We start from the raw sequence: 17452 nt of genomic DNA, 5'->3' as shown, positions 1-17452 counted from the left end.
CCACACAAACCTATTATTTCAACATTTCTAATAGCAGAATTTCAACTACCTCCCAACCTATGATAACATTTTATTGCCTTCCCAATGCTCTTAATTTCCTTTACTGTCTTCATTTTTGTTTCATGCAGTTCGGTTCCTTGTTGCGCTATTCTCTATCAAACAGCAACAGGAGAGCTTAAATAGATTTGATGTGCTACAGTACCCTTGGCAAGCCAATGCGTCTCAATGGTGTATATCCTTTTACCACACCTACTGCAGAATAGCAACACTTTCAAGTAGTCTTGGCAGTAAATCATTCCTCTTCCTCTTCTTTTATATGATCTCTCAAATGAGAGGTAATTAGCTGTGTTAGTCTGAAGTCAGGCAAGAAGGCAGGGTAGAAATGTACCTTATAGGCTAACCAAATCAGAGATGCATAAACTTTTGTGAGCCTGAGATTTCTTCATCAGATACTCTCAAGTAAGTACATATTTGAGGAGACATCAAATAGCACTGTTATCAGTGACACCTGCAGAATACCCACACAAATGAATCTGGTCATCAGTAAGATCAAGTAAACTTTGTTACAGGTGCTAAGTAATCTAAAAAAGCATAACAAAGTCATATTTGTCCTTACAAACTATGACCTGCAGTTATAAACTACCACACAAGAACTTTAAAATTCCAGATCTCCTGCAGAAGTTTTCTTTCTAATAATTATTCAGTATTATTATTTTATTATCCCCTTTAGCCAAAGCAAGCCCTACTGCACAAGAGGAATTTTAAAGCTCCAAAAAACAGGGATTAAATAACATAGTTCAGAATGATGGTGAGGATATAGACTTATCTCACCCATTGCTTACTGCTCAAAAGGAAAAGTACAGGTTGAAAAAACAGAAGTACTGCTAGTTACACAAAGGCAAGGTTTGAAAAACAATATTCATGCTTCTTGGATACAAGTGCAGAGGTCTGAAATTCTGTGGCAACTCCACGTGGCCATTTCTGAAATCTGAATGGTCCTGAACAGAAAATAATTGTGGAGTCTGAAACATATCTGTGAAGGAATACTATATGCCTGCCAATGGTAAACAGTGAGGGAAGGGACAAAATAGAAGCAGAAGAAACTATAGGGTCTAGAATTAAAAGCAAAATACAGCAAAAACTCTGTTATCCAGCACCCATGGGGAATGGGGGCATAACCAAATATGCCAGTTACCCGAGAGGCGCGAACAGGCGTCTTTGCCTGTTCAGGCCGCCGCCCCTCCCTGGTGTCAGTGTGCCGGGGGACAGAGAGAGGGGCTCTGCGCAGGCTGCAGTCCAAAGTCGGCCAAAGTGGGACTCGGCGAAACCGGAAGTGGCACAGCATGCCAGTTAATGGAGCATGCTGGTTAATAAAGTGCCGGATAATGTGGCTTTTACTGTAGTAGGAATCAAGAGCTATGATCTCTAGCCTCTGCTTTGCCAATGGCTTACCTAAATCTGGAAAAGTTCCTTTATTTTTCTCTGAGTCTAATCTGCATAAAATGAACTGTTCCAAATAGGGGATTTTACCACAACTTCAACTCTCCTATGAAATATGAACTTTCATTTCTACCTAGGAGAACTTTTACAATCCTCTCTCTGATGCCCAAAAGCTTGCAAATAAAGAATTTTTTTTTGCAAACATCTAGTTGGTTTAATAAAAGATATCTCCTCTACCATGAGTTCTGATTCCTTGTACTTCCTCTTTACATTTTGGGGAACAGTTAAATGAGGATATCTGTACCCTCCAAATGAAAGACTCATGTTTGGAATAAATACGTCCATGTGCCTGTACTTACTTTTTTAAAGTTTTATATACTAGTACATAAAGTGAGATGTATTTATTTATTTTTAAGATTTAGGGCTAGATTTTGCACTGCACTTCTCAGAAGCTAAAAACTCCTCTGCACCTCCAGAAATCTGAATCGAGTTGCACGCCATCTAATTCGTTATATCCTCCAAAAACTGACAGGGTGCAACTCCAAATCTCAGAACAGCAAAGCACAAAGGCCACTTCCCCTCCTACCCAATATCCTCAATGTCTAGGGTTCCATGTTGGAGCACCTGAGGATTGTCTATGGTGATCATATTATGTTTCTGCATCAAAAATATTTGTAGGGGCCATCAAAGCCCTTTTAGGGCTTCTAGTACACAAACAGAACTACCCATAGGGTGCAATTACACGTGCACTTTACTGTGCAGTAGCTTCTTTTACTGCACATTAAAATACATCCAAAACTGTGCTAATATGTTAATGCGCAATTAAAATAGGCTACTGCACATTGAATGTCATTAAAAAAGTGTCCACTTTCACTACACTGCACATTAGGACAGTCTAATGAGCATTTATTTAGTATGTCATACTAGATGTACTAATGCGCAGGAGCAAAAGCACATTAATGAATATGTAGACTTGCCCACAGAGAACTGAACAGGGTTCTGAATCTGGTCATTAATATTAAACTACCATATCCCTATATTATACATACATATGCACTTTTTTAAAAATAAAATTATCCTTTGGGACACTTTATATTCTTATCTACTCCCTTCTTGTCTTCTAACTTCTATTTTTCAGTGTTAACAGTAGTGAAGGAGAAAATAAAGGAGTTATCAAAGAAGTTCTTATCACGCACTACTGAAGAACAACTAATTAACCCACATGTAACTAAGCAAAGAACCAGGCAGAGGCTACATTCATAAAGCAAATCTTGCACTACTTTTATTTTATCTTGTATGCTGTAGTATTATCTTTTATTCCTTTACCAAAAAAAACCCCAGCAATTCCAACAAGAAAGCATTTATCTGTATTTCCTATTCATTTTAGCTAACCTGGGTGGATCCTTTTCTAAAACGTTTCTCAAGTTGTCAGAAAAAAAGAACACTATTGTAGCTTCTCCCTATGTAAACATTACATTAGATTTTTCTCTAGTATTGTTTCTCTATTGCCCTTGTAGCAATACATGGTTCCAGAATGTATTCTTAGTAACATGATCCGTCTCATTAGGCAAATGGGGAAAAAATAGCAGGTTTACTTTCCCCCTTGAAGTCTTGTACTATTATTGTCTTGCCAGAAGATGTGCATTCCTAGAAGGATGCATTTGTTATTACATTAGTTGTAACTTTATACAATCATACTCAGTAAGATTTACTCAGGAGACAGTGCTATTGCTTGCTTTTGCTGTTAGAGAGGTTTTTTGTTTGTTTTTGAATGTATTTTAACAACAGTAAAGATCATATTCCATAGCTGCTTTAAACTTAACTAAAGTATTAACACAAATCCAAGTAGCACAAACTTAAGATGCCACAATATCTGTAAAATGTCAAGTGCTTGCCAGTTGTAAACAACAGGAAACAAGAATGAAAATTGCTGGCCTTGTAACTGAATGAGGTGGTGACCTGTACCACCTTCTACCTGAAGCATGACTCCAAAGGGTGCCACGGCATTGTTACAGACACCTGTTCAGTGTCAAATGCACAGTGTCGATGATGCTTGACAGCATGTACTGTATACTCAGGGCCTCAAGCAGGACAGATGTTAGCAAGACAGGAGATGACACACAATTTGTAACCTTTCAAGAATATTTACCAATTCTTTAGAAAGTCTGGTTTAGCAGTTCAAAAAGTTTTTACATCAATACAACTCAAAATAAGGGGAAAGTAATTCTAGTGACTTTGTAACATAGATAAAAAAGACAACTCAGTCTAACTGCTATTCAAAAACATACCATTAACCATGGTGGCTGAGGTTTGAAATTTTTAATTGCCAAGATGATTGTTTCAGTCGCATTCAATTTCATTAAATTCTGCCTTAAAATAATGCGATTTGTCAAAAACAAGGAAAATTACATGATTTGTTTAAAGCAAGAAAAGAGTAGAAGCAGTAGTGACAAAGGGACAGCACCAAGTCATTTTGCAGATGTAAAGATTGATCACACTTCCTGGAGTGTTTCTAGATTACTTATTCTAACCAGTCCTAACACAATCAGTGTCATCCAAAATATCCAATTAGTCTGTAAAAACATTTGTAATGCGAATCAATGCATTAGATTGCTAGTGGAAATATTATGTGAGAGTGGAAATGGCATTCTAAGTCACAACCCCTTTTTATTCATTGTTATCCAAGAATAAAAACCTTTAAAATGAGACCAAGCATGCTGAATTTCAGTCCCAAAAAGGTAAGGTTTTTTTTTTTTTTTAGGAATATTACCAAAAGAAAGAAAAAGGGAAAAAAAACCCCTCCAATCAGCTGTTTTTGAAGAAGACAAATGTGAGAAAAAAATAATACTTTGTTGCCTGAAAGAATAGAGATTACTTCTGTTCAAATGCCTGATTTTGAGAAACTGTGACTTAATTTCTAATTAGCCCTTGTAAGTAATACTTGCTTAGCTAAGTTCAAAAGAATAAAACATAAAGTTTAAAATACACATATTTTCTAAACACATTCAAATTTCCCCATGACAAGTCCACATTTAACACCCTGCCAGTGATATGTACACAAACGAATGAGACTTTTAAATCAGTGGTTAAATGCAAGGGTGCAGTTCAATTAAAACCAATGAGCTTCTCCATTGCTGATTCAGTATGAAACTCAAGTAGTGATCCCAAATTTAAAAATCTGTGTAGTCTAAGGCCTTCCCCAAAGATCCTTTCTGGAAGCCTCTCTCTCAAGCTATCACCACCTCTTCCCCCAGTGGAAGAGGTTAATGCTATTCACCACAACCAACTGGGAGAAAAAGGAAAATGTGAGGCATGAGCCCTGCTACATTTGTTCCTCAATGAGACCTTCCATTCCCAGGAAAGGCCACATCAGAAATCTCTCTCTGCTAGATAGGTGTGCAGTTGTGAAAAGTCTCCTAAATTCCACATTGCATCTATTAACTTGAGATCCTCCCAACATCCCAACAGTGAGAAAGGGCAATTAATGATCTATGGATGCGCACATTTCTAAAAGCAAGACTAAGAAGAAACAAAATAGAGAAATTAGTTGGTAAATTAAGTTGAGTAAGCAGGTATAAGACTTAATTTATGAGGAAACATTTAATACATTAACAGGTATAGTTTTGTAAAATGATAGCTGAGAAAAAAAAATAAGAGAGCCATCAAATATTTGTAAATTGTTATAAAAAATTAAGGAATGAAAGGGGTAGCCCAAAAGACTGCAATTAAGCACAGATAATTTAGGGTGAATAAAAGGAAAGAGACAAATTCTAGTGCTGTGCAATATTCTCTCATGGGAAGGGCCAAAAAACTTCACTGCTCAAAGAACTTGTCTACAAGCTACAACAATCTAGTCTGCTTAACACCTGAACAGAGGTCCTACAACAGAGCTTAGTGTAAACTAGCTCTAAATCACTTAAGAGCGGACTCAAAAAAAACCAACTGAATAGTTTTAAGCAAAAAATCTGATCTGGCAGGCCAAGAATAAAAGTATTGTTGCAGGTCTCAGCCATGTCCAACTTCTATTACTTTATGACTCATTTTGTATCGATTTCTCTAAATAAAAATGAATACATATAAAGGAAATTAAAGATTACTTTTTAAAAAGCCAAAGGCTAAGTTAATGAAACATTAAAGATGCAACTATAAACTGACCAACACAACCATTCCACACACGCATATTAAGCCATATTTTTAAACTTTAGTCAGCTGGCAAAAATAATACTAAAATCAATGTCATTATTTCTATATTTCAGTCAGAAGTTAACTTTTAAGTTAGAATAATTTTACTACCTTAATGCTGCATTAACATTTTCCCCACTGAATATGAAATACTGTTTCAAAGCATATGCCCAGCAAATCCTGAGTTCATAATGAAAGCTTACTTCAAAATATCACTGTAAAGCTTTACCAAAATGAGATGACCCAAGCTACTAGAAAGGTTGGAGACTACCTGGCTCTACCTGTCAGTCAAAATATTTTGCAATTAGGCATCCAATTATATATTTGATTATTTCCCCAGATTCCCAGCAGGATATATAGTTCTTTCGTAAGTATAAATGCTTTACTAGAAAAAATGCTATGCCCCAACCAAGCTGCTACCTGATGCTTTCTAATTATTTAGAAAGCAGTATATTGGCAAGATGGTGCCATGAAGTACAATTATATGTGTTTTTTTGTTCACACAGCTACTTATAGTCCTGAAAGTGTTAGTATTGGCCCATCAGCCAACCACCAACACATATCCAGAAGTCACTATGTTTTAATTTTCTACCCAAATGATCTCTGCAGCTCCCAATTTTATTTCAAGACTATAGAAGTAATATAACAGGGTGGGCTTGTTTTCTACATACTCAAGCAGTTAATATTTTCTGCCCTCAACCAGAGGCATGTAGCCCCCATTCAGATGACTGAAGTCTAATGGAAGTGGGAGACCAAACTGCTTGAGACTGACAAGTTCTGAATTCAACTACAGTTAAAATCATGTCATTAAAGGCAAAACTGCTACCCAAGATATTTTTCCATCTTGACTTTGTTTTCCTCCAAGACTTTAGGAAAAAGTATTGTCAGAAGTTCCATAAGGACTAATGGAGTTTTGTCCAAAAAATAAAATGTAATACTTTAAGCAATTTGTTTTCTGCAGTCACCTCTTTTGGCCAGCTTCTGTACAATAACTGAAATATTCTAGAAGTCACATTTCTAAGACAGCAATTATTTTGCATTCACCTCTCTTATTTTCATTCAATAGCAACTGCAATAGATTTCAGAAATAGCTAAGTATTATAGACAGACATGCAATGTAATGATTTAAGATCGTATATGCTGGAAGTCTTTAGTTCAAAATGTCATTTCCAATTTATGCCAGGCAGATTGTACACATAATCTTTAACCATTTCGAACTACAGTAGAAACAGCCCCTCATGTAGCTGGACTTAAAAGTCCAAAATTATACTATTTAGATTTTGTCATGACATGCAGCATAACTGCATGTTTAGGAAAACAGATATAAACATCCAACTTCAACACTTAAAAGAAGGAAAACCTTTACAAATGCAAAAATAACCCAAAACCCAAAAAACAACCCCCCTCCCCCAATCTGAATAATTAGTCAAAAGTAAGCACTACACTTCTGTCCAAGTGAATCACTCTAATACATATCAAATAAAAAGAAAAAGATATTCAAGAAACAGGAACAGTTTGACATATATAAAGACAGTGACAAACCGATAGATATTTAGGTCAGGCTGTCAATGGAAGCAAGGCAACAGCCGCACTAAATTTTATACTATAATTGTTTTAATTATTTACTTAATGTTTCATAGTCAATTTTTCTGTATGGTTGTTCTCTATTTCAATATTAAAGCAAAAGAAACCAAATGTACTACATTTTATAGTACATCAGTATTAGCCATACTGGATTTCTACTGAACCTGCAGTTAACGTGAAGTCTATAGAAACAGACATCCCGAGGTAAAGGTCAGATCAGTGAATCTGAATCTAATTAAAATATAAGTTAACTTGTAGTCACAGGGTCCTGCAGTATCTTCACTGTAAGAAATATCAAAAACAGAATATGAACACATACAAAATGGCCACTTGATAATTCTCTAAAAATGCACATTCTGTGTCTTCTATGCCTCCTCTCCCCAAGAAATGGGCTGGGGATGGGAGGGGAGAAGGACAATATCTACTTTCTTTAAAAAAATAAAATAAAAATGGAGGGTGAGGGGGAGAAGTGGGAGGAGGGAGAAGTGTCACATTCCCAGACTGAACAATCCACCTATAAACCCAGCAAAAAAATAGCTAGGGGTTGCCTGCAAAATGCTAAAATGGGATACCACTCAAAATAAGATTGTGCAGGAGTGCTTCTCTCTGCACTGTCACCAGCTTCCTAAACATCAAAGGAGAAAGAAATTAACCACTGAGGGGAAACACTCAAAGCATGAGTCTGTAATTGACACGCATATGTTTCTCAGAAGCTGAGAGTGGCTGCCAGCCTTTGGGCCAACTCCACACCTAAGCAGAACAAACATAATTCTGACCACAGAGAAAATTTAAAAAGCAATCACGCAAATAACGAACTGCCTATAAAATGGGTGCTTAGTAGACAGTCCATTAGTTATCTGTGGTTATAGTTCTTCTTACTGGCAACCAGAAATCTGTTAGTTCAAGATGGGAATAGAAATAGCCCCGAGTCCAGCAGTGCTACTAAGGTGCATACACCAGTGTTAGCATTTTACTCAGCAGCACAAGTCAGAAAACCCAAACCAAGGCTCAGAGAAAGCAGCAAACACTCTCTGCCAGCTCCTGATTGTGCTCCTATCTCATCTAGCAACAGCTGCAGAGTACAGACCAATGGCAGGAAAAGGAATAGAAGATTTTTTAGAAATTTTTGCAGGCAGCAGAAAATCCAGGAAATTTATGCACGGAGCAGCTAAAATGCTGGAGTCTCACTAGCAGAATCAGACTATAAGAAACTGTAAATTACCCCCTATCCTTTGCACTTCACCAAGACTAAGCCTTGGTCACTCATTTGTCTGCTTCTCCTACACCTGGCTTTATAGTGCTTCCATGCCATTGCCTCCACAATGTGGAGGGCTTTCCCTTGGCTCCCTCATTTGCAATTCCCTGAGACAATACCACTGTCCCATCCTCATGTGCCTCTTTATAGCTTATTTCTAATGGGACATCTATAAGGACATAGTCATCTAATTATAGTTTACCAGGAAATTTTTCATTTATTAAAAACCTGCATATATTTGTCCTTGCTTTCTGGACTGCAAACTTGGGGGCGTGGGGGGGGAGGGGGAGAAGCAAGTGTTCCTACTTGTTTGGACAACACCTGAGAAACTGTGAGCACTCCTCCAGCCGTTCCTGGAAGTCTTAGGCTAGATAAAGACATTAAAAAAGCCTAAGGCGGAATTGATCCAAGTTATGCAGTTTTCTGTAAGCAGAGTTGTTTAAATTGTTAGTGACCAGAACACACATTCGCCCTTTGGTGTGCGGGACAAACCTTAGACTGGGTTCCGCCATTTTTAAACCAATCTATATGTGCCAAACTTCTGTTCTGTTGTGGGCACAGACCGGTTTCTGATCACTTATACCAGTAAAAGTGTAGTGTCTATTCCTGGCCTTAGACAACTAATAAGCAGATCTGCTAGGGCTGCCACAGGAGCAAGGGGGCGCTGGGCTGATAGATTTCAAGGCACACAGATTTAGAAAAGTACCTCCTACTTTTTTCCCCAAAGCACAGGTTCTAGAAGCAGATTTTATTTCTCCCAGTGACCCAGAGATCCCATATCATCATTCTCTGACATGGGGAATGACTGAAAGTAAACATGCCACCGGTTTCTAGTACTGGAAAGAGAGTTCCCTTGCTATATTCTATTCCTAAGATTTACCATAAATTATTGATCAACTATGAATAACAACTAAAAGTACTACTACATCATAGTAGTCAGTAGGAAAGCAATCAAGTTACCTCCGAATAATACGAGCAATCAGAAGTGAAGTTCAAGTCTATATTTACCTGGAAAGTAACTTAATAGTTTATATTACTGAACTATTAAAAAAAATAAAAGCCATAGGATCAGGACCTCAAAATAGCAATGGCTGCAGAAAATGTGACATTTTCTTGTACTGGCAGAGGTTTACTTGTAGGTATGGTCTAAATATATAGGTTTGGTATGCAAAATTAAAAAACTACCTTTTGCACACATTTTGTACTTTAGTCACCAAAATAGTCTTGCAAAACTACAAAGAGTTTAACAAACTTGTCAACATTACAGCAAATAATCATAACAAAGATGAGAACCAGAAGTCAGAACTGTTTACTACATTATGATCAGAACTGTATACCATATTCCAGATGACCTCTCACCAGCACCTTATAACATGGTATTATTAATTCCCTATGTCCAGGGATGGATCCATGGAGGGTGTGGGGATGTGGTCACACCCTCCTTTGCTATGGGTTCACTGCTGAGAGCTCCATTCTCAGCCACCAAACATGCGCACCAAGCTCATTGTCTGTGCTCAGTGAGTTCTGTCACCACCACACTCCCATTTTTGCCATCCTGGATCAGCTACCACCTGTGTCTACTGAAAGCATCTCACCTTACCACATCTTAGGGTGACATTTGCCTCTTACAGGAAGTACATTGTATTTCAGATTCAACGACTTGTTTGATGTGCACCACCAGCAGATGTCAGAGACAAGATACCTGGTAACAGTTTTGAAATAGGGACAGAGGCAGAGTCTACCCATGCAGTATGTAACATCAGAGCACAAATCAGAACACTGCCTCCAGAACAAAGTGCAAAACTCACTACTCTGGCTTTGAAGATGTAGGAAAGCTGAGAAGGAAGACGGGGGGGAAAAAAGAGACATGGGGAAAAGAACAGCAGAAGGTGAAAAAGGAAGGAGAAAATTAACAACAAAAACAATAGCTCAATAGGACAATTCAGAATACTTGTCTATTTGGATATTATCCACTAGGAAAGCCTCAATTACCACAAAGCAGACTAATAAGGGTGGATTTAGATCAGGGGTGGGCAAAATGCGGCCCAGGGCCCATTCTATCCGGCCTGCGGGGCCCCTAAAAAATTTAGAAAATATTAATCTGCTCTAGGCTGCGTGTCACGTGGCCCTCGATGGCTTGCCGAAACTTAGTAAGCAGCCCTCTGCCCAAAATAATTGCCCGCCCCTGATTTAGATCCTTCATTTCCTATCCTCAACTAGTCTAAGAGTGAAAAAGTAAAGTACTTTGCATCTCAGAGATCATTGTTTCAAAAGGGGAATGATCTCTCCCTCTGTTCCTATTCAAACATACAGAGTACAAATTGCCTTGATACTAACAAAAAGTATTATGTCAATTAATCTCCTAAATTTATGAACATCATAGCCTGTTTCTTCCCCAACTGCTTCTAGTCAAATAATATTTATGGGTGACAGATATCCTTCCCCAACCTTTTGCTACTGCTAAAAGTATTATTCATGCTACATTTTCAAAAATGGGGTGCATGTTATATGCAAAAAAAAATATGGTAGCTTTACTTAATCCAGTGTTCTGGTGAAAGACACATACATTGGTTCAGACTACAAAATGGACATCAGTTACCTAGAGCAAGAATTTTTATAATATATTGGTCCCCCATATAAAAACACTAACACCAAGAGGTCTATATGATCCCCTGGATATGGGCTTCCTTACCCTGTTAGTGGCAATAGGAATTATATGCATTCTGTTTTCCTATCAGTCTATCAATATCTCATTAAAATTTAATCTAGGTTTTGGAGGTGAAGCAGTGCTCATTTATGCTTCACAAGACATGACAAACAGAATTTAAAAGAACTTGATATGCTGACATGACAAACAACTATTTGGGTTTCCAGTTCTATTACATTTCATATTGCTCATACCTTTAGACACTGAATCTTGATTTCACTCAACAGGATAATTTTAATCTAGCACACACCACATAAAAATGTGTCATTGGATGTTTCACCAGAGGTAAGAGAGAGGGGAAGGACTGCTTGATTTCTTCTCATTTTAAGCAGCAAAACAAATACTTCCTGTACTCCTTGTGGCTGCAAAATATTAGTCATATTCATTTAGGACTGAACTGTTTGCCGACTCCTTCTGAATCTGCCACTTCGGTTCAAAGATCTCATTCCTTCTGAAATCAATGGGAAAACTTCCACCAGTTTCAACTGGAGCAGGATCCAGTCACTTTTTGCAATTTTATAAAAACCATATAGCAGAATAGAATAGAATAGAATAGAACAGAACAGAACAGAACAGAACAGAATAGAATATATATAGCAGTGAATTTTACTGCCTAAGGTTATCATCAATGACAAGTAAAACAGAGCCAAGATAAAAGAAAGAATAAAGAGGATATGCATAGTAAAAGTTTTCAATACATTGCTAATTTATAATTAAGGTAATAGTAATTTTCTTCTCAAAGGGATAGAAAGAGTAATAGAATTCATAGGATCTAGTACTCACAGGCAATCCTATCATAGACAAATATAGTAATACAGTTTTTGAAGTGTGTTGGAAGACCTGCCCTTGTTTTAAAAATTATTTATAAAGAAATCCATTTTAGAGCTATACCTCAATCCTGCAGTCCTTGCTCAGACAAAAGTGCCATTTCTGTATTTACATGAATCCTAGATGATTTCAAATTTAAGATCCCCCCCCAATAATTAGATTCTACACATGGAAAGTTATAAGTGTTATAATTCTCCATGTTCAGAGTCAAATTATTAGAGGGTCATCTTCAACTCAACTCCTTCCACCACTGTGGCAGGGAAAGTGACACCAGAGGGCAAGGAGCTAGGCTCCCACCCTTGACCTTCCTGCTTACCCCAGCCTGACCCCTCCCTGCCTGTTCCCCCGCCACATACCCCATGCCCCATGTTCCCCCTATGGCTGTGCCTGACCTCTGCCAACTGTTTTACCCCATGCCTAGTACTCATGTTTTGCCCTACCACCTACTTCCCCAGCCTCTGCCTGACCCGTCACCTGTCCCTCCTATGGTTGCCCCCCCCCAATACCTACCATGAGCAGGTAAGGGCTCAGCTCCCACTTCAACCCAGAAACCAAGGCAAAAACCACAACTGAGACACCACCTCCAGTAAAGTAGTACTCATATCTAAGGTGAGGCTTTTTCGCCCGACCGTTGTTTGGGGGGCTGAGGAGGAAAATACCTTGCCTTGGCTTTGAATAAAAATACAGCAATTCCATTTTTGTGAGTGCAAGGACTGAAGGAAAGACTAAGAATACAACATTAGCTAAGGGATGAAGTCCTGAGCAAAAGAAAGAAACTCCATGAAGAAAAAGCTATGCACATATATAGATGCCTTAAATCAAAAGAACTTTATCAGAAAAAAGGTGTTTTAAAAATACCAATACTTTTGAAAGTTAGGAAATTGGAAGGTCCACAATTTGAGGCATAATATGTCCCAGGAAAAGCAACTTAAATTCAGCCTATAATCCCACCACAAAGCAAATCACTAAATAACACAAAATTAGGTCTTAAGCATTTCAACTACTTTTTTAATTAGTGAAATCAACAACAAGAAAAATTCACAATTTATGTGCCGCTCAATTCACTTCTATTTGAATTATAGCTTTAACACATTTCAAAGACTACAATAATCCATGGTCTGCAGATATATTTGGAGAGGGCATAACCCCAACTGGAGTATGCTTATCTGTATGCAGGTAATGAAAAAGAGAAATGTATTTTAGCAAGAATAGATCAACAGAGTGAACAGGGTGCAGTCTGATATGCAGTTTATAGATGAAGAGCAACACAGGTAGACAAGGTTCTTTGGGTAACTGTGGTATCTTTTATTAGACCAACTAAATAGTTGGAAAAATTGTTCTTTGCAAGCTTTTGGGCACAAATATCCTTCTTCAGGCCTAAAAGATACCACATTTACCCCCAAAAACCCTATGTCCTTAGACCAACAACCCTAGCACAACATAGGTGAATTTCTGTTTTATTTATATCAGTAGCTCAGTTGTAAGAACGCTGTGGTATAACAGCAATCTGTATACAGACGGTAAGACTAGTAGTTGGCTCATATGTGAAAATATGGGAGGTAGTTTTGCAGGGCTTATCCAAAAATTAATTACCAGGACTGAACAGAGGTGAGCACATGCACCTGGATTCACACCATCTGGGCTTTTTTGCCTACACAAGACATTATGCCTCCTACAGTTAGAAGTACATGATTTTTCAGCCTTCAATTTCTACAATATTTAAGTTCTCTAACCAAACGCCCATATCTTTGAAAATACAGCTCAGGATTTCTCCATAAAGTTTTTCCCAATGAAAAAACAGGGACAACGAGTCTCAGTTTTGATGACAAATCTAACCAGCAGTCTGATCCACAAAGGATTTGTGTATACTTTAGCTTTAGTGATCATGGATCTTGTGGCCACATAAGGAACTTCCCAAGAGTGTTGTATATGAATGCTGACAACCTGGCAACATACTCTTAACTTCAAGCTAATTTTTCTGAGCTGTTCCACATGCTCAAACTGCTGCAACCATTTTATTATGGCTCTTAAGGATACAATATAGCCTTTTCCCAATGCTCTGGACTCCCTTTGTGAGGAAGCTTCTGTTCTCTTGTCAACAGTGCTATTTATGGCATTCTAGCTCTTCTTGGCAGAAAGAGTGACTACATAATCTACCTTGCCTTAAGCAGCCTGTATAAAGGATTTTTTTTTAAGTCTTTGGGCTAGGACTGTACTATCTGGGGGTGCCCAGACCTCTACTTATCTTCTCTAAATAGGGAATAGAAAAATCCTTCTCTTCTAATCTTATCCTTAAACAGCTTTTTTTTTTTTTAAATTCAACCTCAGGCTCCTATTTACTTTTTGGGCAATTGGCGGGGCCTTAAAAAACTGTCAAATTGAGTTTCGTATTCTCATTAAAAAGTGTTTGCATGCGGTCTACTTCATTTTATGAAGAAAAGGAGGAAACATCTCCCAAGCAAGTTGAAATATCTAAAGGGTAATTTAAACTTTGATGGTGCTGGCACATGTAAAGAGCACCACCACCATCCTCTTAGAGAAATAAGGATCTCCATATTAACTGCCCTCTTTATGGAGGGCCTAAGGCATAATATACACTTCTTACTCTGGAGTTGTTGAGAAAATGGCATCTGGTGGCCATCCTGCTCCTGTAGAACTGAGGAAGTCATACAATCATTGAAAGTTAGGGTTGAAAGAGACCTCAGGAGGTCATCTAGTTCAGACCTCTGCTCAAAGAAGGACCATCCCCAACTAGATCATCCCAGACAAAACTTTGTCTAGCCAGGTTTTCTAAGCCTCCAAGGATGAAGCTTCCATCACCTTTCTGTTCCAGTGTTTTACTACCCTCCAAGTGAGAAAATTCTTCCTAAATCTAACCTAACTTTCCCTTACTGCAACTTGAGACCATTGCTCCTTGTTCTGTCATCTGCTATCACTGAGAACACTCTAGCTCCATCCTGTTTTGAACCCCACTTCAAGTAGTTGAAGGCTGCTATTAAATCCCTCCTCAGTCTTCTCTTTGTTACACTAAATAAGCCCAGTGCCGTCAATCTTTCCTCACAAGTCATGTTCCCCAGCCCCCTTATCATTTTTGTTGTCCTCCACTGAACTTTCTCCAATTTGTCCACAACCCTTCTATAGTGGGGGACCCAAAACTGAACACAGTACTCCAGACATGGCCTCACCACTGATGAATAGAGGGGAATAATCACTTCCCTTGACCTACTGGCACCTACCAGTGCAGCCCAGTATCATGCTTGCTAACAGGACAGTCACGCCATCCTACCACCTGGAGGTAGTCCCCCATGTGCCCAGACCTAATAGCTTCAAAGGAGAATTCACCAGTGCCGCTGTTATACCCACACTGCGGACAAATTTCCATTTCTTAAAAGAAGCTTAATTTGAAAAAGCATCACTTTTTCCCTACAGTTCCATGGTGCAATAGAGTGCAAGTCATGTCTGCATGCCACACAGGCAGAACAGAAATTATATTCCCTACTGACTGATCAATCAGCCCAACTCAGTGAGAAGAAAAGCTTCTCTTGGACTGCTCTGCTTTGCTGCTGAAGACAGAAGGAAATGTTTACAGTGGTGAACTTCAGGATTAGAAAGGCCTACTTTATGCAGTTAAAAGAATCAAAGGGCAAGATGCAGGGCTGTCCCCAGTGAAAAAAATATACAGAAAGTCTGTTAAAATTGGAAGGTAAGGGAAAACAATATCATCGGGGAAAAGTGTTAAAAGTAGTCATTTTAGCCTTTTAAGGATCTTTACATTAATATTCCTGCATGAGGAAACTTTATACTACTACTACTACCACCACCACCACCTTGGTTTCAAATACAGAGATGACCTTTTGATCTTGCAGGAACATTACAAAAAATAAAAGCTTAAAATACATCTGTTGCTACTGTTTCCTTTAAAGAGCTTAATGTTGTTACCACAACTGTAATAAAAATGAAAAAAAAAATTAATCGGCCATATTAAATATTATTTCCCTTTTTGTTTTTGCAACTGACACTTAAAAAAATATATAGGTAGCTTTAAAAAAAACCCCAAAAAACAGCCTCTCTTTTCAGGGCATTTTTTTTTGTATTTTGTGTTAGCAACCAACAGGATCCCCTACATGCAAGTATTAAGCAGTAACAAGATGCCTAAAGAGCAGAATATGCTCTGACACACTATCACCTGGATGCCACAGATAGCAATTCTACTGCAAAGGGAAAATATGAGTGAAAAACGGAGCGCAATATGGCTAAATAAAGCAGTACTTAAAAAGCTAAAGGTTAAGAAGAATTTGTACATGAAATTGAGAAGGAAAGGAAGCAAAAAAGAAAGGGGCAAAAAGCATCAGTGGAATAAGATTTAATTTAGATAACTAGAAGTTAATATGTTTAGAGAAAAATAAAACCAAATAGAGAACAAATTGTAGGAATGCTAGACAGGAAATACTAGCACTGAGGATTGTCAGGTATAATATGACTAAATTGTATGCAAGATCTAACAATAATAGTTCATGTGCATCTTTGTCTTCTATTCACTGTAGTGTTCATGCTTAACAAAGTGGCATAGAAGAAACAGTCAACGACACTGAAAGAGACAGTTTAATGATTCCCTAACCAGCAGTCAGCAACAATTTTCCAGCAGTAGGACAGAATGACCCAGCTCAAGTCCAAGGCAGACCAGCACATTAGTATCTGCCTGCTGCCACCTCTGCCACTTCTCCCCTCTGCCTGGCTACAGTGTAACACAGCCGAAGCCCACCCTCACTGCCAAAGCTTCTCAACTCTGAACTAGATCCAGATCATGGGCTGCAGGTTGCTGGCCCCTGTCTTAAATCACTTCCTGGGAATAAACAGGAGAGAGATCAGCCATGTCTCCTAACCCTTCCAGGAACATACAACTCATCTCCTTCAGGGAGGCACACAGCATAAACAGAGAAACTCCTGAAGTCCTCAAAAAGATCTTTGGATCTTGGACACTAGGGATTTAGTTGATAATCCTGACCTAACAGACAGGTTTGGAATAAAAGGTCCTTGGAATTTTTTAATTTAGGCATAACCATAGTAATAATCACAAATATACACCACCACCTTATTTCTGTGTATATATACAAATCATCATTTATCCATTGCAAAAATATATTACTCTGTCTGGACAGATAGGAAATAAATAGAGCAGTTATTCTTTTGAGTATTTCTTTGTTTGCAAACCAGTATCATAATTAGCAACTCAGCTACCAGAATAAGGCATATTAGCTTATAGTCCCTCTACTGGTTAACTTGCTCTGTAACTATAAAAGCAATACCTTGTGGGTCCTAGATAAACTATCAGCTTCCTGTTATTTCTCAAAATGTCACTGGTAGATAGTTTCAATAAAGTAGTGACATTTTAGAATCCAGAAAATATTCTCTATCAAATCGGACCAATTTTTCAGGGCCATGGGGGGGGGGGGGGG

The 17452-nt window shown here is 38.2% G+C and overlaps 1 protein-coding gene across 3 annotated transcripts in view; it reads right to left on the bottom strand.

Moving 5' to 3' along the window:
• Window positions 1–17452, bottom strand: part of COMMD10 (COMM domain containing 10) — a 260293-nt gene that overhangs the window by 183083 nt on the left and 59758 nt on the right. The window contains exon 5 of one of the 3 annotated variants that reach the window (XM_019516997.1): window positions 3918–4013. The exons of the other annotated variants lie outside the window; for them this stretch is intronic. Within the exon in view, the coding sequence (XP_019372542.1) occupies window positions 3933–4013 (81 nt within the window). The 3' untranslated portion in view covers window positions 3918–3932. Of the gene's footprint in view, window positions 1–3917; window positions 4014–17452 lie in introns of those variants that run through there. 3 annotated transcript variants of the gene reach the window in all.

Source organism: Gavialis gangeticus, unplaced genomic scaffold (genome assembly GCF_001723915.1).
Source record: "Gavialis gangeticus isolate Ggan-Ray unplaced genomic scaffold, GavGan_comp1, whole genome shotgun sequence".
NCBI lineage: Eukaryota > Metazoa > Chordata > Crocodylia > Gavialidae > Gavialis > Gavialis gangeticus.
The sequence above is the reverse complement of the archived record's forward strand: the minus strand, read 5'-3'. Positions and strand labels throughout refer to the sequence as shown.